The sequence below is a fragment of the Schistocerca gregaria genome, chromosome 1 (assembly GCF_023897955.1).
Source record: "Schistocerca gregaria isolate iqSchGreg1 chromosome 1, iqSchGreg1.2, whole genome shotgun sequence".
In the NCBI taxonomy this organism is placed as follows: domain Eukaryota; kingdom Metazoa; phylum Arthropoda; class Insecta; order Orthoptera; family Acrididae; genus Schistocerca; species Schistocerca gregaria.
The window spans coordinates 329,192,673-329,216,626 of record NC_064920.1 but is presented as its reverse complement, the minus strand read 5'-3'; the positions used below and the strand labels follow the sequence as shown (position 1 = coordinate 329,216,626).

Below are 23,954 nucleotides of genomic sequence, written 5' to 3'. Positions count from 1 at the left end.
TAATCTTTGTTTATGTTATTTATGTCAGTCATGATAGAAGCCCTTCAAATCCAAAGTTAGTTCTGCACTTCATGCAGTGATGTTTCAGTATTTTGATTACGTAATGCTTTTGATTGTGTCAGTAAGAGCTTGGTGCAATTTTGCTCGCCTTAAAATACTGGTGTGTGTGTTATTGTTGACTGCTACTACTCACAGTATAGAGTGCACTGGGTGACTTTGTATCCTGTTTGCTATTGAAAGGGAAATCTGAACAAAAGTAACTTCAATAACTAATATCCAATTTTCTGAAATATATATATATATATATATCGAAATTAATGTGCCTAATTAGGCTGGCGACTGTTCATTTTTTTCACTCACTCATAAGTTTAACACTTCTGTTAACTCCCAAGGTTAAGGCCCATTTGGTTTTACTTTTAACTGTACAAAAATCGAAACTATAATCCGACGCCTTTTTCCAGTAGACACATACACGGTCGAACTTTGAAATCCTCTCAGAGGGTGAGATTAGCGTGTCTCACGGCACATCAGTGTTGTATGTGGTGACCGTGACAGGACATTCGTCAAAGTCTTAGTCAGTAAAATATAGATTGTAGCATAAATGTTGGGCATAAAATAACTGTAAGGCGAGCATTGAATGTCCAGCGGTGCGAACTTGCAATAGATCAGGCAAAATAATTAACAGAAATCCTTGCAGATCTTTAAATTACAAAATATAAAGAGTTAACAAAATTGAAATGGATACAAAGACGGCAGTAAGTCAGAACGAGCAAAATGTAAAAGTACCTATTGTACCAGTTGGCAGTAGTTCACTAGACGAGAGCACAGATGACGCCAAGGCACAGCAACAGGCTTATGTTGAGTACAATATGCATGTCAATGATCGAATTCTGATAATGAACCCGTCGCAAATAAAACAAGGTATGAAGGACGACACGAATGAAGACAGTGGTTATGTTAACGATTCGACAGATATGTTCATCGAAAGTCGAAAATGAGCCGAGCGAAACACGAGAAGTAGAATTTGAGTATGAGGACACCTAAGAATAAGGCAGCGAAAAACCACAGAGCATTAACGATTTGTTAAAAATGTTGCCTACTCAAATGGCAGCACAAGGTAGTAATATTAACAATCAACTTAAAACACAAGGTGTTAAAATCAGTAAACCGATCGAAAAAGAACACTCAAAAGTAGGTGTTGTGAGAGATGCAATCAAGGACTTAAAAACTGAAATAGATACTATCAATAACAATGTCGCCACTATGCAGGGACTGATTAATGACATCAACAATAGGATCGATACCAAAGTAATGAAGATTCAAAACCGTATAGAACCTCTGGTAGTAATAAAAGTTGATGAAAATTTTTTTCTGCCTCAAAACCAAAACAGTAAACAAATGTAAAACAGAAATTTCTCAATTGAGACAAACGGTGAATGATTCGGAAAAGGAATTGAGTAAACAAGTGACAATACGCGAAAAGAAGTGTAAACAGAACACTTCCCAATTTCAAGGTAAAGTGAGCGACTTTGGATGGCAAATAAGAGAAAAACCGAATTATGTTACTGAGAGAATAACGTGTAGCAAATTGCTAGAGGGCGAAAAAGATTCGATCCGGCAAAAAACCATAATGGACGGCACTCATCAGATTTTTTGGAAAACTGTGAAAGGAATTTTCCTGATTATGTAACGGACCAGGAAAAGATAAATGTGGTCGTCAGCGCATTAGCTCGTGATAAGCAAATTTTGATAGAGAAATTTGGATACAGAAAAAATGTCATTCGGTGAATTTAAACAGAAATTCATAGAGGAACTCTGGTCGGAGCAAAAACAGGAATGCTTTTGGCAGGAATTCATCACGGCCAGGTTTTATGACAACAGAGGCAGAAACTCAATGAAACAGTTTTGTGAAATGTGGTATCGGAAACTGACACACATGAGAAAAAAACGAACAGAATCCGAAATAGTGTGGGAACTATGGAAAAATCTCCAAGAAGATTAAAAACGTTATGTGGGAAAGCTTCTTGTCATTTTTTGGAAAGGGTCGAAGACGAGGACCACTGGAGGAGGAACCGTGATTATTGTCAAAATACTAACAACCGGAATTGGGATAATCATGAAAATAATGAGCCCAAGGAGACGTTACCACATAAATACGAAGCAAAGAGGTAGGCGCAGAGGTCGCAGTAACATGTCATTTTGCAGTAGAGGATTTTCACAGTGAAACTATCAAAACCGAAATGATGCAGAAAACTATGGCCCTCGTGTTTTATGGAACAGATTAGCATGGACGAATATTACCAGCCCAAACTAAAGAAATCATACCAACCAAAACAAAAGTGAATTTAGGGCACGAGTAAGCGGCTACACAGTGCCACAGGACTGTGAACGCACAACAACCGGTGCGCACATACGTGAGCCACAGGCGACTGGCTGTGCTGCAGGGGCGAGCGTGCAAACTGAGCAGCTGCGTGCAATGAACTTGGCGGAGCGATCAGCTGTCCATAGCGCGGCCGCAGGAACAGCTGTAGGGAGAGATGACGTCACAAGGGAATTCAGTGGGCCTGTGTCGGTAGGAAATATCACAAAAATGAGAAAAGAATCAGACATGTTGTTAAGTAAAAGCGCAAGCAAGAGTGGGATGATTTTAAAAAGGGTTACACAGCCCGGGAATTAATAAAAGGGAAAAACGAAAGCAAAAACGTCGAAAAGAGGGCGTTGTCCGAAAATGAAGAGGCGATGAAAGTAGTTACCACTGTGCAAGGCGCGCAAGCAGTGATTGCAGATGAAGTGGTTGATAAGGGAGAGGAAATCGCAACACAAAACACTTGAGCTACCAATGTTAAAGAAATTAGAGCTAGAAACAGAAAAATGGTCGGTGTAAATAGGAATCTGGAGGAGGATGGAATCCTTGATAGTGCAGATGAGGCAATCCTGGCTGTTGTTGATGATCAAGAGAACATAGATTCAGATGAGTATATACGAACCACTGAAATCCATGACAATTATACTAAATATGAAGTTAAGGCTGACGTCATCAGAAGTTATATTGAAGATAGTTTAGACGAAGAAACGCTTGTGATTGAAAATGAAATAGAAATTTTAGTAAAGAGTTGATATTTAGAAAACTGAAACTGGCGGAAGGTCAAAAGAGGAGCCCGATCGTTGTCTAAGAATAGCGTTCATGCTAGAATCAGACAGTACTAAATAAATGATAGTGCAGGTGAGGAATATGTAGAAATATAGGAACAGGAAGAAACGGAAGATGGCTCTCAAAAGAAAAAATGAAGTTTAATGAAACAAAATCTGGCAGTAAATACTGAACCGAAAAAGAAAGAGCCACCAGACGATAAAATACCAGGGCCAGAAATGATTAGAATCGTGAAAGACGTCGAAATGAGAAAGCCAAAGAAGTCCCCAGACATATGTGATTTGAGAGTAAATAACATATCTTTGAGCGATCTGATGGTTGGACAAGATATTTTATGAGAGGGACAAGAAAATTCAGAAAATAGGACAATCGAACAAACTAGCATCCCAGTTGAAATTTACAGTAATAAATTGCAAGCACTTTTAGACACAAATTAGTGGCATTTCACAATCATAAGGCATGGAGCAGGTTTATTCCAGGCTTTAAAATTATAATGAATACTCTCCACCATGTAACTACAGGATTTACACCCAAGGAAATTACACAAGAGCAAGAGGATAATTGAAGAAACCTAAACATTTCCACTCTGTGTAGAACTAGATCTGAGGGAGAAAAAAGACTTAATAAGAAAAAGAATGAAACAAAATGCGGGAAGCAGATCTAAAAGGCATGATAAGTGACCAGATTCAAAATTGGGGATTTTATTCTAGTAAAATCCCACGAAAAATCAAGTGAAATAAACCAAGAAATTTCTAAATTCAAATATATTTACAATAGTCCCTTTGAAGAGCAAGGAATTCTGCACATTAACGCATATTATCTTCTTCACCGTAAGTCAAAAAAGCCATTAGGTGTTTGTAACACTAGATTTAAAACCTTACATCCACAGAAATGAGTAATAAGTGTATATGGAAAAAGTGTATATGGAAGTAATCAAATAGTATTTTACACTGTACATTCTTGTTCATGATGTTGTGCTACCAAGTGTTGTTATGTTGGAAAACTTTACTGTTATGAGACTACTGATACATGTCTGTAAGTTTCAGATTCTGTGCAATATAAGTGGATATACAAATTACATGTAAACCCCAGGATAAGACCTATGTAATGTCTGCATTGATTGAATACTTGCAGCATAATCAGGAGCCAAATATGTCAATAGGTGGACAAGTGTTGAAGCTTAGAACAAAGGAGGACTACCAGATATATGTATAGGCAGACAAGTATTGAAGTGGAAAATAAAGGGGGTCTGCCTAGATTATTGAAGGGGCGGTGATGGATAGTTTGAATAGTGTACTGAGTGTTAAGTTTTTCATGGTGAATTTGATGAAGGTTTAAATCATACAAAACATAGTTTCTTCATAATGATACAGTAAAAAATAGGTATGAACTAACCATATGAAAGAAAAACATTAAAAATGTTGACACATCTTATCAACCAAAGGAAAATATTGTTTAATGTATGCTGTGTATATAAGCAATATGTAAATTCCATATAAGTTATTCACAACATGGAAACATGAATAGGGTAGTATATATTTTCTGAATATGACAAAAATTCATGTTTTGATACTTGATGAATCAGTGTTTTATGGAATCATTTACATGAAGTGTTTGTTGTGTAATGATTTGCAGATTTCCTTTCTGGTCGCCCAACACTGTTTTCAAGTGTGTCCGTAGACGACTGTGCACCCAGTCTCAGCAACGGTGTGATTGTGTCCGCTCACATCAACCACGTCTTTACTACAGACACAACAATTCAGTACTGTCAACAAATACCTTTGTCGGCTTCAAGGCACGGATATCAACAAAACAACAAGTTAACCGCTCGAAATAGCGCCGCGGCAAGTCGGTCAAAACGTCGGAAATTTAGTTGCTGTAGTGCTCTATAACGATGTGGCGTAGCACCTAAAAGTATTTTAATCAAAATTTTACCATTTCATCCCCTAACTGTACAAGGGTCATTGAAATGAATACGAGTCAGATGGGACAAATGTAAGTAAACTGTTTACTATTTCGAAAGTAATCGCCGTAGCTGTTAGACAATGTGGGACAACACGGTGAATTCCTTCACGGAAAAATCTGGAAATCACCTAGCGAGATATCGGAATTGTGTGGGGGATGTGTAAGACATCACAGCGAAACTTCTGCAAATTGAAGGGCACCATCAAGCTCAAAAGCTCAGGAATGTTGACATAAGGCATCATTCTGCTGCAAGATAATGCCCTCCAGCATGTTGCCAAGATGGATCCGATTACGGTGCAGAAGTTTCACCAGGAAGCACTTACGCGTGCTCCATGCAGTCCCATATATTTGGACTCATGGAGAAAGTCATTCGTGGCCGTCGATTTGCTTCGGACGAATAACGGAGACCTGTGTACAGTCATGATACTGTAGGCAACAGCAATCATTTTTGCATGAAGGTACTCACTGTCCCGTCTGGCAGTGGCATAAATGTATTATCAGTAATAGGCTACTAGTTTTGAAGTATTATAAAGTAATAAGCAGTTTACTTGCTGTTAAGGGTTCCTTGCCTCAATTGTTAAAAATTTACCAAGTGGATGGCTTTGTTGTCTGTCTGTTTGTCCGACTGTTGAAAACCATATTTCTCAGAAATGGGTGGACGTATTACGTTGAAATTTATGTCACGTCCTGAGGTTTATACACTACTGGCCATTAAAATTTCTACATCAAAAAGAAATGCAGATGATAAACGGGTATTCATCGGACAAATATACTAGAACTGACATGTGATTACGTTTTCACGCAATTTGGGTGCATAGATCCTGAGAAATCAGTAACCAGAGCAACCACCTCTGGCCCCAACAACGGCCTTGATACGCCTGCGCATTGAGTCAAACAGAGCTTGGATGGCGTGTACAGGTACAGCTGCCCATGCAGCTTCAACACGATACCATAGTTCATCAAGAGTAGTGACTGGCGTATTGTGACGAGCCAGCTGCCCGGCCACCATTCACCAGATATTTTCAATTCGCGAGTTATCTGGAGAATGTGCTGGCCAGGGCACCAGTCGAACATTTTCTTTATCTAGAAAGGCCCTTACAGGACCTGCAACATGCGCTCGTTCATTGTCTTGCTGAAATGTAGGGTTTCGTAGGGATCGAATGAAGGGTAGAGCGACGGATCGTAACACATGTTCAAAGTGCCGTCAATGCGAACAAGAGGTGACCGAGACGTGTAACCAATGGCACCCCATACTATCACGCGGGGTGATACACCAGTATGGCGATCTCGAATACACTCTTCCAATGTGAGTTCACCGCGATGTCGCCAAAAACGGATGCGACCGTCATGATGCTGTAAACAGAACATGGATTCACGCTAAAAAAGGACGTTTTGCCATTCGTGCACCCAGATTCGTCGTTGAGTACACCATCGCAGGCGCTCCTGTCTGTGATGCAGCGTGAAGGGCAACCGCAGCCATGGTCTCCGAGCTGATAGTCCAAGATGTTGCAAACGTCGTCGAACTGTTCGTGCAGATGGTTGTTGTCTCGCAAAAGTCCCCATCTGTTGACTCAGGGATCGAGACGTGGCTGCACGATCCGTTACAGCCATGTGGATAAGATGCATGTCATCTCAAGTGTTAGTGATACGAGGCCGTTGTGATCCACCACGGCCCAACGCGAGCGGCAATGTCGCGATACTATAAACCGCAGTCGCGATAGGCTACAATCCGACCTTTGTCAAAGTCGGAAACGTGATGGTACGCATTTCTCCTCCTTACATGAGGCATCACAACAACGTTGCACCAGGCAACGCCGGTCACCTGCTGTTTGTGTATGAGAAATCCGTTGAAAACTTTCCTCTTGTAAGCACGTTGTAGATGTCGCCACCCGCGCCAATCTTGTGTGAATGCTCTGAAAACCTAATCATTGGCGTATTACAGCATCTTTTTCCTGTCAGTTTAATTTCGCGTCAATGGCACGTCATCATCGTGGTGTAGCAATTTTAATGGCCAGTAGTGTACTTCCTTGGCTGTGGAAAAAATCAAAACTCCTAATTCAATGCATTCAAAAGATACGGCGTTTATGTCACACATTTTGATACTCACGAAGTCACTCATCAAAATTTATAGGGTATTTCCCGTTGGGCTACAATCATGAAATTTGGCAGAAAGGAATGCCTGTCAGACCAAAGAAAACTCCAAAAATTTGTAAATTTGTAATTAAATCACACTTTTTTTTTCGTTTCTTATCTTACTCCCTGTCTTGTCCTCGGGGACGGACAGACATGTCAAGTTGTAATTTATGTCTAATAGTAACGTCTATTGTCTTTTGGTTGTATAATTAACGTTAGCTTGTAAGTCAACTCAGTCAAAAGGTACAGTTATTCAGATACACTCTACAAAATCCTGTAGGATGCTGCCTTTGGATACACAATGATGGAACTGAGCAAGCACTATGGCTTCACAGGACAAGCAAAGAAAAAAATCCTAAAATTATTTTGTTATTATATCACGCGCGAAAAATATTTCTTCTGGTGGTTGTTATCCGACGTCATACTTGAAATTCTAACAGTCAGTAGTTCTGCGTTGAAACTGAGTGGATCGAACATCAGGCAAAGAATGACGTTATTGTCCATATGACGCGTTTCCGAATTTATCCTTCGCCAGATATCCAGCAGCGATTACTGCATGTAGATACGGCGTTTCAAGTTTCATGTGAAACAAACATTTGCTCACTAGTCTGTCATGATGGATAAATTCCGAAACTTGTCATGTGAACAATAAAGTCATTCCTTGGCTGATGTTTGCCTTTTACCATTCCGAACCAGTCAGCCTAAATGGAGAACTACTGATTATTATAATAAAGGTCGCCTGTCTTCTGCATGACTGCATGTCACATTTATATCAATGAAATCAAAAATTCTCGAAAATCTTGCCAACATCACCGCCGATAACAGGCAAAAATGATCAAGATTCTCGACTGCCGGAACAGGGTACACAATTGTTGATATATGAAATAAAATCGTCATAACTTCTGAACGGTTTGCGTTAGGACGTTCAAACCGCACTGTTGGCCGTGGAATTAGTAGTCGCTCTATGGATTAGTTTAGAGACGAAGCCCACTTTCATTTCTATGGGTTAGTCAATAAGAAAAGCTGGTGGATAAGGGGAACTGACAATCCGCATTTCATTACGTAGAGGTCTGGTTCAAATGGCTCTGAGCATGAGCACTATGGGACTTAACATCTGAGGTCATCAGTCACCTAGAACTTAGAACTACTTCAGCGTAACTAACCTAAGGACATCACAGACATCCATGCCCGAGGCAGGATTCGAACCTCCGACCGTAGTGGTCGCACGGTTCCAGACTGAAGCGCCTAGAACACCTCGGCTACAACTGTCGAGAGGTCTCTTCACCCTCAACGGCTGACTGTGTGGTTTGCAATGTGCAGACACGTAGCAAACGGTGCGATATTCCTTGATGGCAAGGTGACTACCGAAGAGCACATGGTCTTGCAAGATGATTTCGTCCCAAGTAACCAAAGTGACCCGGATTTCGACGAGACCCAGTTCATGCAAAACAGGGCTCGACCCCATCGAAGCAGGAGAGTGTTTGATGTCTTGGGGAAGGACTTTGGGGTCCGCATCCTGGTTCTAGTGTACCCAGAGGCAGCTGGCATGGGCGTCGACTGGCTTGCGTATTGTCCGGATTTGAACACATGCGACTCGTTATTTCGGGCTATATTGAAGACAAGGCGTAAAAAAATAACCCCAAAACCATATCTGAACTGAAAACAGCCATACAGGAGGTCATCGACAGCACCGATGTCCCAACGCTTCATCGGGTCATGCAGGATTTCGCCATTTGTCTGCACCACATCATCACCAATTATGGTAGGAATATCGAGCATCATGATCCAAATCCAAATATCTGTAGTGACGTTTAAATGTTGAATAAAGTTTGTACACACCGTAGTTTGTAACAAATTTACGTCTTTTTTCCATATAGTTCAATAATTGTGAACCTGTGCATAATTAAGTTTGTAAGAAACTCCAGAACGCGAGTACTAATTGCGCCAGGACAATTTTGGTGGCTGCCCCTTATACAGAGTCAAGAAGGCTACGGGAAATTCCTGGTCACTCAGTAGATATTGAACTACTCAGTAACCGGTTCAGACACACTATGTAATAACAGTGTTGTAAATTAGATGCGCTTTCGGTAACAAGATAACACTCCTGTACAGAGAAAGTAATAAGTTAACAAGGCTCCACTGGGCACTACAAGCTTACGTTGCGGAGGAGGGTTCGGATCTGGGTTCGGCGAATTTGTAGATTGCGGCGGCCGCGACGTCGTCGTCGTCGTTGTCGACGACGTCTGCTGCGGCGGCTGCGGCGGCTGCGGCGGCTGCGGCGGCTGGCAGCAAGGCGCGCAGCCCGACCCCCGTTGTAGGCAACCAGGCGCACAGTTTCCACACTGTAACATACGAATGGAAGAACCGACTAGTCAAAATCGATACCGTAATTTCACCTCTGAGTAACCGGTCTTTTTCGGAATTTCTTTGGTCTTGGTTATAACAGATGGTTGTCTTTACTAATTACTGAGTAAAGAAACGGAAGTATCTATTAGTCATAACAGCAGTGCTAAAGATATTCGTTTTTAATAAACCTTTCATTTTTTTTTAAAAAAAAAAAAAAGAGGAGTAATATTTATTCGTAAAAGTTTTCCTTGTTATGGAAAATGGGGACATCTATCATATTTTGCAACGACACCAACAACAATCTGGAAATATTTTTATGAAGTGACGTAGCAACCAAGTTCAATGCTTTATTTGCTTTATAAGATTAAGAATTAGTCTGCCACCGGCGGGGTGGCCGAGGGGTTCTAGGCGCTACAGTCTGGAACAGCGAGACCGCTACGGTCGCAGATTCTAATCCTGCCTTGGCATGGATGTGTGTGATGTCCTTAGGTTAGTTAGGTTTAAGTAGTTCTAAGTTCTAGGAGACTGATGACCATAGAAGTTAAGTCCCATAGTGCTCAGAGCCATTTGAACCATTAATCTGCCATTTCTATGAAGCAATAAAAGAGGAAGGAAATTGTGAAAAGAATAAAAAATTAAAAAATGTATGGTCATTATTCATAGCAAACATTAAAAACACAAAATAGGTGATCCTACCTGTGTCTCCCTTTACCTGCTTGCAGCCCTTTAAAACGGATGTATTAAGACGAAAAATACAGTTCTTCCCTCTCAGTTTTCATTCTTCATCATTTACTATTCGTAAATCCCAAATAAAGGTACGAAGCCCAATTGCAACATTATTTTTCAACAGCGTTTCAAAAAATTAGAATGACTAGAAGAACATTGCTAATTTTTTGTAGTATTCGCCCACTTATCACTTTCCGAGAAATGCAGTGGATGGTGGACAGATTAAGTTTACTTTTAATCGTTATGTAATTTAATATTTCTATTCTATTTATCTTGAAACAGAGACTGAAAATTTTTCAGTCTTTGTTAGATTTCTACGTTTATTACAGGAAATAATAGAATTAAAAAAAAACGAAAATCGGTTATTCCAAAAATCGTTTCTTTTAGCGGATTTAGCGGTCAAGTAAAACTGACGTGGAATAAAACCGATTTAACTTAAAACCGGTTGCTTCAATTATAACCGCCATCGCTATTGAAAAAGCGAATGGCGCCGACGTCACTGCGTGTACCCAACAAACTAAACAAAACAGAACACCCTAGTGGTGGGTCCAGCCCCGGATTACAGCCAGTACTTGGAAGGAACTACATCGTGATATCAGGCAGACGTCGAAACCCGTGCAGGTACCCAAAGCCCTCGCACTGTTATTGAGCGATTATATCTCGATGAGCGTACAACCGGCTTCTGAATGTGTCAAAGTGGATAGTGAATGCTACCTGCCGTCACCACTTGGTAGATTTTCTCGCTTTGCAATGAAGGCGCCACATCTTACCACTGAGCTGCCCAACGAACACTTTACACACGTAACTAGGTTTAGGAGCTTATATGGATTCGTTAATGTATAACTAATTTTTAGTCGAGGCAAAGCATTCTGGGATGTACCACCCAAACCTTTCCAGTGTTTCTTCTCATAGAAAGAAAAAATTAATAACGACTTTATTTTGTTTTAATGAATGAGATTCATTACTAGTCAGTTTTCACTCATATAATTTTTCGCAATTACCTAAATTTGGTCATTGTTCGTTTACACCCAATAGTCTGGTGCCTAGCTATCATTAAAACATGGCTGGTAGGAGAATAGGTTTATAATAGAACTTTTTCCAAAGTGGGGTTAAAAACTCGTGCACTAGAAATGCACGCCTTTGTGGTACAGTAAAGTAACCACAATCACACAATGTAAAATGCAGTGACCCCTCTACCTGATATGACAAAAATTCCATTAAGAACTTTCAATTATTGCAACTGCATTAAACACCAGTCAAGTAATCCGGTGCATATATCTTGCGATTTTAAAAATGAAAATACAAAATTAAACTATCGATCAAATATGTTGGAAGCATACAACCCATATCATCGCATTAGGTGGGTTTATTCCCATTTTTTCAAGTAAATAGCAGATTTCTTTAAACCTAAAATACGAATTGCTCTCTTTTATAATACGGTAAATGCTGTTAGTTGCATTTACTACAATCTTGATGTAATCTGTGTCATGTTCAATAAGTATTAATGTTTCCCTGTGTGTGGTCCTACGTCATCCCTGCCAATCACGCCAATTTGTTGCTCCATGATCTGCACTGTATCTACAGCAACCTAGTTCCTGGTTTACAGCAATTACTAGTCATACCTGGTACTGCCCCGCAGATGAATCAAAACTGAGAGATTTTCGCGCAATGTCACGTTCATGACTGGCAAGTCATGGTGTCTTTCTCACAGCACATGCCGATTCTTTAAGTTTCGCCGGCGTGGTGAGAGTTCCATGAGGATTCGGGACTGCAGACGGATATGTCGGCACCTGACCTCGCTATACCGGCCACGATGTCAGCATCATCCGGCTGTAGTCCCGAAACCTCATGAATCTGTTCCTCAGCTTTTGTACTCATACGTATTTAGCAATTTTTCGATTTTCACAGGTTTTGCGGATATCTGATTTTCCGAATGACAGTCATGTCTGCTGTTCCCCAGGGATCAGTGTTGGTGCCACTCCTGTTCCTTATTTATGTAAATGAAATTCGCTCTACTATTACGGGTATCTCTGAGATATTTCTGTTGCTGATGACACTAGCTTGCTAATAAGGGATGTTGTGTGCAACACTGGCTCACTTTCAAATAGTGCAGTTCATGACGTAAGTTCATGGCTTGTAGAGAATAAACTAACGGTAAATCACAGTAAGACCCAGTTTTTACAGTTTCTGACACACAGTTCAACAAAACTCGACGTTTTAATGTCACAGAATAGGCATATGATTAGTGAAACTGAACAGTTCAAATTTTTGGGTGTTCAGATTGATAGTAAACTATCGCGGAAAGCCCACGTTCGGAATTTTGTTCAGGGACTGAATGCTGCCATTTTTACTATTCGAACGATAGCAGAAGTAAGTGATCGTTCGACACGAAGATTAGTCCAATTTGCTTATTTTCATTCGCTTATGTCGTATGATATTATATTTTGGGGTAACTCTTCCCATTCTGTAAGGATGGTTTTGGCTCAGAAATGGGCGGTTCGGGCAATAAGTTGTGTAAGTTCGCAGACCTCTTGTCGACCCCTGTTTAATAGCCTGGGTATTTTGACCTTGGCCTCTTAATATATACTTTTTTCACTGTCGTTCCTTGTTTACAATGTCAGTTTATTCTCAAGAATAAGTAGGTTTCACTCACTTAATACACGGCTGAAATCCAACCAGCATTGGAATCGGACTTCCTTAACTCCTGTGCCGAAGGGTGTGCAGTATATTGCTGCATCCATTTTGAATAAGATACCACAAGATTTCAAAAATATTAGCAGTAATCCACGCACTTTCAAATCTGAACTCCTCATGGGCCACTCGTTCCATTCTTTTGAAGAGTTTCTTGAAAATGTAAGTTGATTTTTATATCACATTGTTGATTGCGTTTTGTTAAATTTATGGCTTGACATTTTTGGGTTCATAAAAATTTTATTTTCATCTCTTATTACTTTTATGTTGTAATTTCTGTACTGACACGTTCCATAACCTTGGAGATGTGCTCCTCAATTTGATCCTACGGAACTAGACTTTAAATGAAATAAAATAAAACAATCTTGCTGAAACGTTGCCGGAGTAAGACGCATTGACTCGGCTGTCAATCTGAGGAGGTTTTATCATCAATACTTCAGTTCCTATAAAACCTGAAAAGTTTTACTTCCAACAATGATAACCCCTGAAACTTACTGCGATACTTGAATAAACATATAATGGCATGTGATGAACACCATTTGTTATAAGCTGTCTGCTTAGCTAATCTTTGATTTTCTTACGCTTAGCAATAGTATTAACAAATACCAGAGGTATAAGTACGAGAAATTACAAATTCTGAAATTGAATAAAGTACCCATGGAAGGCAATAACTTCGTACGAAAAATACATCTGTATAGGAATGTAATCACTCAACAGAGACATTCTCCTGTATTCAAGTACTTCGTAGTGATACAGTACTCTTACCTGACAGATACAGTGAATCTACAGATACTCATTTTCATTCCTTAGTCTAGTATCGTCCAATCAACTGCATACCAGCCAGAACATTGCCGTTACCGAGCGAAAACGCAATAGCAGAGAACAAACTACAGGAACACTACAAAGATTAGTACCACGCAATGTCTGACGGATGCACTTTTTGCCATACTCCCTTGGATCCTGGTGGTGTTATTCTTTCCGGCTGCAGCCGCGAATGAAGCGAAGAAACTATCACTACGTTGCCCTACTTCTGCAAGATATTTCACCCAGGCAGCATCTTCATTTTACTGACAGGAATATAGTTATTTCATTTTTTAAATTCATTTTCGATGTCCCGGATGGTTTATCATGAAACAGTACACTTACAAATTACTTCGATGCTATGCTCCGACCGATCGAAAGTACAGTCCTGCACGCGTTCTACTTCACAATGGCACTGAAGTTTTCCATTTGCCATCTCTACAAATAATTTTACACTTTCTTCCCACTCCATATCAGCTAACTACGCAAAGGCTAGACATAGTTTTTGATAGCTGAGCGTAAATCTGTGAGCACTAAACTTTGATCTGGCAACGTTGTATCGAATCACTGCTGTCTGATAGGCCGACAAGAAGACGGGTTGTCAGAAAGGAACTACAGCGTTTACACGTGTGCATGACCACACTGTGAGTGAATTTGCCCGAGTTGTTAATGCATCGACGCGAACTGTTCGAAGTGTTTACAAGGAATGATATCCATTCGTGAGCATATACCACGGGGCAGGAACAGTGGTTGCAAAAAGATCCTCACCTACTGTGTCTTTAGACGAGTACCTCTACTAATCAGTGACAATCGGTTTCACGCCCGACAGGAATTTCTGATTCCGGTGAATGTGGGTTCATCTCAGTCTCTTCGTACTAATGTCGTTGACGCATTGACAATGGGAAGAGCTGGTCAAGTCTGGCAATAAACATGCGCGCAATTTGACAGCTCTGCAGAATCGTATCATCAAAGAGTGCCTTCAGCTAGATAAGGCATACCTGAAGAGACTTTGGACTCTCTCATTCGCCGAATGGAGCTCATTATCAAGGCCAGAGGCTACCTTACCGGTATTAGCAAGTTAGCCCCTTGAATGAATACTCTTGTCTGGTGTGCTTACCTAAAACATCACATGTGGCCGGATTATTCGAACTAAAGAAACCTGTAATTGACCTAGTACTCGAATGTCAATCACATTTTTATTTCACGGCTATAAAACAGCGCTAGGATTGATGTCTTCAGTAACCGAAAAATGACAACCAGCGCAGCAGCTAAAGACAACAGTATCTCGGTCACACATGTCTCCTCAGAACGCATGTCGTCGGCTTCGAGAGGTTTCTGTGTAGGTATACCAAACGGCCCATCACGTCATCACCCTCGCGAGGTACCCTACTGGGTACGAAGGTTGCAATCTGTCCGCCGTGTGAGCACAGGAGTATTGTTCTCTTCGTAGATGTTCGGAGCATGCTCTGTATTTGTGACATTGAAAAGCTTTATCTAATCATAAAATTTTCTTACATAATACCATTATTATCGTCAATAATTCTGTGTTTGAGTTATCTCGTGAGCCATACAGACATTTGTCCCAGTCTTCGAATTATTGTACGATTTTCATTTTATTGCAAGCTAGAGCGTCGCATGTCATCTTAAAGATTAAATGTGGCGCTTTCTCAATATACATTTTCGATTTGATTTCTTTCCTTTCTTTGTTTTCACTTATTTCTCTCGCAAATTTTCAGTGTACATTTTGACATGCTCACGAAGATATTCCGATTTTTTTAAATTTATTTTATTTATTTTTATTTTTTTATGTCCATGAGGTTAGTACTATCATTTGCTTGAAATATTCGCTTTCTGTTTCGTAATTTCCCTGCACATAGATATTTTCTTGACATTTTGTTTCTTTTAGTCTTTTAATACCTACATGACACACACATACACTCACACACACACACACACACACACACACACACACACACACACACACACACACGCATACACACACAGGCTTTCGTGGCCGTCAGCGTTACGTTCCTTTCCAAACTTTTTCGACCAGCAACGTTTCTATCCCTTTGCTGAAATTTTCAGCTGAAGTACACCACCCTGCCTGGGTAGCTGAACACTCTAGGGTATGCCAGAAAAGGGCCTAACGACTCATAAGAGTTTATCATGATGCCCTTTATATGTTCATACGTTTGTCAAATAACTGCCCCTTTAATCTGCGTCAGAATAATATTCGTCTTAGAAAATGACGTACTTAATTTCAACTGCGATACCTCTTTATTCTTTGATGACGTTTTATATATCTGGTTTCTGCTTTCTGTCTGGCGAATTTGTTTGCTTCTGATTGTCCAGCACATTTGAATTTTTATATTTGTTGAGGTACGTCACATACTGAATAATTTCTCCAATGTTTGATAAAACAGTATAGTAATGAAATTATTTGGTCTCTTTAATCATTCTCAAATTAAGTTTCTGTGTGTATTCTTGTGGAAGAACGCATTAATAATGAATATGTCGTTCTCGTCAATACATCCTACCAATTTATGGTACGTGTCCATATAGACATACGCAAAAATACCCACTGCAAGATCGTTTATTTCTGAGAGACTTTATAACTGAATATCCGCATTAACATGTTGTAGTGGGCCCTGCTCTCCTATACATTTACGTAATTCCTTCTACCCCCACATCGGATTCCGAGAACGTTGATGAATATATTTCAGTGATTTTCACTGGATATTATTGTTTGTTTTTGAAAGAACTCTTGTTATTCAACAATATCTAAACTCTGTTTTTAATTTTCTTGTTTCCATAAGGACTGACCCTGAATTTTTATTGCTTTGTTCTGTTTTAATAAAACAAATAACCCTACTTAAAGTTATTTGACATTTATTGCTTCTCTGCACTTCAGATAACCATATAAACTCTACAGATCTTGGACAAAATCTTGATAGTCTGCAATTTATTGCCACTAAATAAGATGTATTAGAAGAAGTTGTGTTTCTAGGGCCCATGTCATTGTTTATTTACCAAAACTTTGTGAAGCATGGTGCGGTCGCCAGAATACCTTGGGCATGCATCCTGGTATGAAGTCATTGCTTGAGTTTCTTCAGTCTATTGCTCCCAATCTCATTTCACGGGCATTCCGCATTAGTACTAGCCCGTAGAGTTTCCAACCCTTCGCATGGGAGGTACTTCCTTGGGATGAAATGGCGCCTCAGGCAGTCCCTAACGATACTGAGTAGGACATAGTACCATCTCATTGCACCGGAACTGTGTCAGTATCGGATGAGAGACACTCCAAGGACAAAACAGTGCGTCATGCATCGCTCGAGTCATCCGAAGTCAGATGATAAGCCGACAGAATGGAAAATGGTACACCATCAACGGGATGCCCGAATATTGCTTAATCTCCAGTTCCCTTCCTTGCAGGATATATTGATTAAAATTCCATCAAGCCTACTATCAGTATTTTCAGGACAGAAAGAAGCTAGTCCCACAAATGAGGTATAAAGGGAGTAGATGCTTGTTATGTTAGTAACACTTTTCAACGTGGAACTGCGACACAGTATTCTCACAGTCTCAAAGAGCATGAAGATGCTCCTTATCAGCAGCCATCGTTCTTCGAGAAAAGTTAGACCATTGGCATGAGGGACGTGGGGGCACCGTAGCGCCAGATCGCACCGACCGTATTCTGTACTGCACTGAGTGCAGAACGAATTGTGACGAGATGGGTGAGGACAGCAGTGTGGCAACAAGAGTAAAGACTACAACACAAGAAGATCGTAGCATAGTGGCTCTCATGAATAGTCGGATGACGAAAGGTGAAACCTGGAAAGAGGTTACAGGACATGACAAACAATCGACGGAGGATGACTGGAAACTGAGTTGAGATCTCGAGTTACCACTGGCACCATAGCACATATCGCTAAATAAATTTATCTATTTACTTGGTCTTTTCGCTTATTATCATCATCACATATCACACAGACTTCGAACTTTCAAAACAACGTTTAATGTCAATATTAAAACGTATGCTTAATTGGGGTCAAGTAATAGCTTGTTAGACAAGAGCAGAGATAAATAAATAGATTTATTTGCCGACTTAGACGGTTTTATTCACAAAATATTCTATCTTTGATAGGCAGATCGATGCCAACGTGTTTGTACACGGTCTGCGAAAAGTGCCGGCACGAGGCTTTTCCCGGAGCACATAACCCTCCTGGAATGATGGTACAAGGAGTTACTGGGTGCAGCAACAGGACATGTGATAAATGTTGAAGGGACCCTGGAAACCCGCCAACATGTGGCGAGAATGGTAAATTCGGTTTCCTATCTTTCAGATCACGATTTGATAATGATCAAGAGTAGGCTGAAGTTCAAGGTATTAGTTGGGTAGAAGCAATGCACAAAGAAGTGGAATACGAAAGTAGCAAGGAATGAAAAGATACACTTGACATTCTCTGAGTCTATAATACTGCGATAATGAATAGCACAGTAGGTAATTCAGGGAAAGAGGATTGGACACTTCTTGAAACAGAAATCACGGGGAGAAACACGTAAGTACAAGGAAGGTAACTGCGCAGAAACCGTGGGGAACACAAGAAATATTTCAGCTGATCAGCAAAAGAGGAACATACAAAAATTTACGGGGAAATTAGAAATACAGAAATAAATGTCACTTAGGAACGAAATAACTAGGAAGTGCAGAGAAGCTAAGACGAAATTCCTATATGGGAAATGTGAAAACAATCGAAAATGAAATGAATGTCGGAAGGAGTAACTCACCATATAGAAAAGTTAAAAACAACTTTATGTGAATCAAAAACAAGGGTGGCAACATCAAAAGTGCAATGAGAATTCCACTGATAAATGTAGAGGAGAAACTCGATAGGTGAAAAGACTACTCCGAGGGCCTCTATGAGGGAGGGGACTTATTTGATGGCGTGATACAAGAGAAACAGCAGTCGACAGGGAAGAAGTAAATGAATCAGTATTAGACTCATAATTTAGAGGAGCTTTGGAAGATTTAAAATCAAATAAAGCAGAAGGGATTGATAATCGATAACATTCCATTGGAATTTCCAAAATCACTGGGGGGAAGTGGCACAAAACGACTATTCACATTGCTGCGTAGAATGTGTGAGACCATCAATGTACCTTTAGACTTTCGGTTAAACATCATCCACAAAATTCCCAAGACTGCAAGAACCGACAAATGCGGGAATTATTGCACAGTCAGCTTAACACCTCATGCATTAAAGTTGATGACAAGAATAATATACAGAAGAATGGAATACAGAATTGAACATCTGTCAAATGACTATCAGTTTGTCTTTGGGCAAGCTAAAGGCACCAGAGAGGCAGGTCTCACGTTACGATTGATAACGGAAACAATGCTAAAAAAATCAAGACACCTTCATGGGAATTGTCGACCTGCTAAAAGCATTCTATCATGTCAAATGGTGTAAGATCTTCGGATTTCTGGAAAAAACAGAGATAAGCTACAAGAAGCAACACAGAACAGTAACAGTGGGAACCAACAACAAAGTGTTCGGATTAAAAAAGGTGGTTTTCTGCCCTACTGTTCAATCTATATATCCAACACGAAATGACGGAAACAAAAGAAAGGTCCTAGAGTAGCATTATTATTCAAGGTGAAAGGAGGTCAATGGTAAGATCCGCTGATGACACTTCTATCCTTAGCGAAAATGAAGATGAATTACAGGAGCTGCTGAATGGAATGAACTGCCTAATGAGCACAGAATATGGACTGAAAGTAAGTCGAAGAAAGACGAAAGTAATTAGAAGTAGTGGAAATGAGGACTGCGAGAAATTGCACTTCAGAATTGTTGATCACGAAGTAGATAGTGCTGAGCAACTCTGCTATCTAGGCAGCACAATAACTTAGGAGACCAAGGCGTACATTAAGGGCATTCCTGGTCAGGAGAGGACTTCCCGAGAATGTACGTTTGAAGCGCAACATTGTGTGGTAGTGTAGCAAGGACTGAGAGGAAATCGGAATAGAAGAGAATGGAAGGATCTGAGATGCGGCACTAGAAAATAATGTTGAAAATAAAGTCGCCTGATAACGTAAAGTGAAGAAAAAACTGACGAGAAGAAGTGATAGGACGATAAGACATCTGTTAAGACGTCAGAGATTGAGTTCTGTATTACTAGAGGGAGCTGTAGAGGGTAAAAGCTGCAGCGGAGACAGAGGTTGGGATATATACAGTAAATATTTGAGGCTGTAGTTTGCAAGTGCTGCACTGAGATGAAGACGTTGGCACAGGACAAGAAATCGTGGCGGGCCGCAACATACCATTCAGAAGGATGATGACTTAAAAAATGAAAATGGATAAACAAAGATCACACTGCAGTCCAAACTACAAATGAATTTAGGAATTTACAGATCATTGACTAGACTGATTGGTCCGGTGATTTGTCACTCACAGAGCATGTCTGGGATGTTGTGCGAAAACGTAGCTCTTCATGACAGTCTCTGTCCAGCAATTTCCTCGAATGGACACAGCCTGTGTTTCAGGTATTGCAAAAAATTTGTAGATATTAGACATAGAGGCTGGTTATTTCCATGCTTCAATGAATACAAGAGTATCGTGTCTGTGAGGGTCATACCTCAAAGAGCTATTGAGTTCCAATGGAATAAAAGCTTAATCATTTAATGTCTGTTAGGAACAGTTAAAAAAATTTTATACATTTTGTACTGTTGCCACATAGTACAGCATTTTCCAGATTCTTTAGTACATGTGATGTGATCGACCAAGATATCGAGTTATACCAAATCTCCGTGAGCTGTGGACGACGGTTGGGCGTCTTGCGGTCGTGGGTCGCAATGACTCCTGAGTACTTTCGGCTTCTCGTGGAGTCCAGGTCACAACGTGTCACTATCCTGAGGTAAGGAACAACGTAATACTCTACTTAGTACCTACCTCTAACTTAATTTGAATGACGTGAATAGTGCGTACTATATGTGCCCACTCTGTTATTAACTACAGACGTAAGAAGAAACATAGTTTAATTTTGGAATGTATCCATTGGTCCGATGGACGTACCTGAGGTTGTTCCACCGGCGGCCGACAGCACATCGAACAGCATGCGTTGTTGCAGGGCTGTTGGCAGTTCACATTAGAGCAGACACACTGCAACAGACGAGCTACGCATCAGAATCACCGCTCAATAGTCTGAAACGTCACTGTTGTTAACAATGTCGCCTAGTTCACTTGACTAAAGAAATGGTCTTCATTCTACACTACTGATTATTATAATTGCTGCACCACGAAGATGACGTGCTACAGACGCGAAAGTTAACCGACAGGAAGAAGATGCTGTGACATGCAAATGATTAGCTTTTCAGAGCAGCCACGTCTCGATCCCTGAGTCAACAGTCGGGGACGTTTGCAAGACAGCAACCATCTGCACGAACAGTTCGACGACCTTTTCAGCACCCTGGACCATCAGCTGGGAGACCATGGCTGCAGTTTCCCATGACGCTGCATCACAGACACGAGCGCCTGCCATGGTGTACTCAACGACTAACCTGGGTGCACGAATGGCAATATGTCATTTTTTCGGATGAATCCAGGTTCTGTTTATAGCATAAAGATGGTCGCATCCGTGTTTGGCAACATCATGGTGAACGCACATTGGAAGCGTGTAATAGTCATGGCCATACTGGCGTATCACCCGGCCTGATGGTATGGGGTGCCATTGGTTACACGTCTCGGTCACCTCTTGTTCGCATTGACGGAACTGTGAATAGTGGACGTTACATTTCAGATGTGTTAGGACCCGTGGCTCTATCCTTCATTCCATCCCTGCAAAACCCCACATTTCTGCAGGATAATGCACGACTGCATGTTGCAGGTGCTGTGCGGGCCTTTCTGGATACAGAAAATGTTCGACTGCTGCCCTGGCCAGCACATTCTCCAAATCTCTCACCAATTCAAAACGTCTTGTCAATGGTGGCCGAGCAACTGGCTCGTCGCAATACGCCAGTCACTACTCTGGATGAACTGTGGTAACGTGTAGAAACTGCATGGGCAGCTGTACCTGTACATATCATGCAAGTTCTGTTTGACTCTGTGGCCAGGCGTATCAAGGCCACTAAGGGGGCCAGAGGTGGTTGTTCTGGGTACTGATTTCTAATGATCTATGCACCCAAATTGCGTGAAAATGTAATCACATGTCAGTTCTAATATAGTATATTTGTCCAATGAATAGCAGTTATTCATTTGCATTTCTTCTTGGTGTAGCAATTTTAAAGGCCAGTAGTGTACTGACCACATGTATATGACCTAACGTGAGCCACGAATCCTTCTGGAGACGTTCAATGCATCTGAACGCATTCTTGCGCCACTAGATTACGAAAGGCCATCTCGGCAGCTACAGGTTGCCCAAAAGTTCGTTCACAAACTTCCGACACTGGTAATTGATTTAAAATTATACTGTTTCTTTCACATGTTAGATGCCTGAATACGGATCTTTAATTGGTAAGCAATATTCTGAGATGGAGTTCAGGTTCTATTATAATGTTGTCAAAACTGTAAGGGGGCAATGAAATAGTTTCCGTATGAAGGCCTCACAGGCTAGAATCGGTATGCCAGTCACAAACAATCGCCGTGAGAATTGACGTAATCATCCCACATACGCACCAGGCTGAAACTACCTGTTTGATAAAACACGGTGTCCTGCTGCGTGAAGAAGTCCGTAACTGCCAGATGGCATTCTCGTCAACCAAGAATCGTCGATGCTTCAAGACCTTTTTTGAGGTACCGAAGACGTGATAATCGAATGGAGACACATCCGGACTATAGGGCAGGTGCTCAAGGGTCTCCGACTTGAGTTGGCTTAGCTTCTGCATTAAGACATGAGCCATAAAGGGTAGTGCGTTATCATGAAACAGCAGCACCCCTTGACACACTATCCCACAACTGTGGTTTTCGATAGATATGCTGCACCAAACGCATCATTCGTTCTCCTTACCCTCTGGCAGCCAAGATAAACATAACGACTCGTTGGTCCCGTTTGGACGCATTTGGTAGTAACCTCGCTACAGTCCGCGTCACCGCATTCATCGCACGGACTTCGGAAAGACACGAATGCTAGGCTAACCTCCTGCCTACATATCGGTGCTTACATACCCGTAGCGAAGTCGCGCTAAGTTGCATGCACGCTGCAGCTACACAATCAAACGGAAACTTTCTGATCGCCCCTTATATAATCGTAAAGAGAAATGTCAAATTGTATTAATGTTTCATCAGGTCATGGTCTGCAAATAAAAAAATTTAGTCGTGTACATAATGGCTTCTAAAATATTGTAAAATGGGAAGAAATGTCACCCTCATATATTCTTGTAATGTAAATGTTGTTAATGAACGTTCTAACATTCTGACTGTTTAACATTTGTCTTTAGTTTCGTGTAGAGCTCTAGAAAGTTACTTGTATTCACGATATTAGTGATTCATTCTAAATGAGTCACAGGTTGACAATTTCACTTACGCAGTACAAAAACAATGTGTTCACCGCGCAAGCCATACTTATAATTTCTAATACAGTAAATACCTATATCGTCTTCACCAGCGCTAGTTAGGTCTCTGAAATATCCACAAGAGAAAGAGTAACACTGCAGACAGCCCAGATAACGACCTCATTTTACGAAAGTTGTACTAATCATTTTTTACTGTTGGTGTGCAACAACAAAAGAGAAATTTCATGACGGGACTGTTCTGCAGTTGTAGCAAATTGTTCCATTTCATTCTCTTTCCTTAGTTGTGACAAATGGTCTGTTGGGTTGGGGTTGAGTTGTTTGGGGGAAGAGACCAAACTGCGAGGTCATCGGTCTCATCGGATTAAAGAAGGACGGGGAAGGAAGTCGGCCGTGCCCTTTCAAAAGAACCATCCCGGCATTTGCCTGGAGTGATTTAGGGAAATCACGGAAAACCTAAATCAGGATGGCCGGACATGCGATAGAACCGTCGTTCTCCCGAATGCGAGTCCAGTGTGCTAACCACTGCGCCACCTCGCTCGGTCAATGGTCTGTATAAAGAACAGTGGACACTTTGTCCACGTATCAGCAAATTTAGGCAGTCAGCTTGCAAAAATTCAGTGCATGATCATGTCT

The 23,954-nt window shown here is 40.9% G+C and overlaps 1 protein-coding gene across 3 annotated transcripts in view; it reads right to left on the bottom strand.

The window, feature by feature from the left end:
• Positions 1 to 23,954, bottom strand: part of LOC126344047 (uncharacterized) — a 524,480-nt gene that overhangs the window by 431,615 nt on the left and 68,911 nt on the right. For 2 of the 3 annotated variants that reach the window (XR_007565159.1, XM_050001989.1), the window contains exons 3-4: positions 20,887 to 20,973; positions 9,408 to 9,591 (exon numbers count right to left, since the gene is read on the bottom strand). Coding sequence is in view for 2 of the 3 variants with exons in the window: in XM_050001989.1 (XP_049857946.1) it covers positions 9,408 to 9,591; positions 20,887 to 20,973 (271 nt within the window). In the remaining variant the exon portion in view is untranslated. The remainder of the gene's footprint in view (positions 1 to 9,407; positions 9,592 to 20,886; positions 20,974 to 23,954) is intronic. The other variant, XM_050001991.1, reaches the window with a different exon arrangement.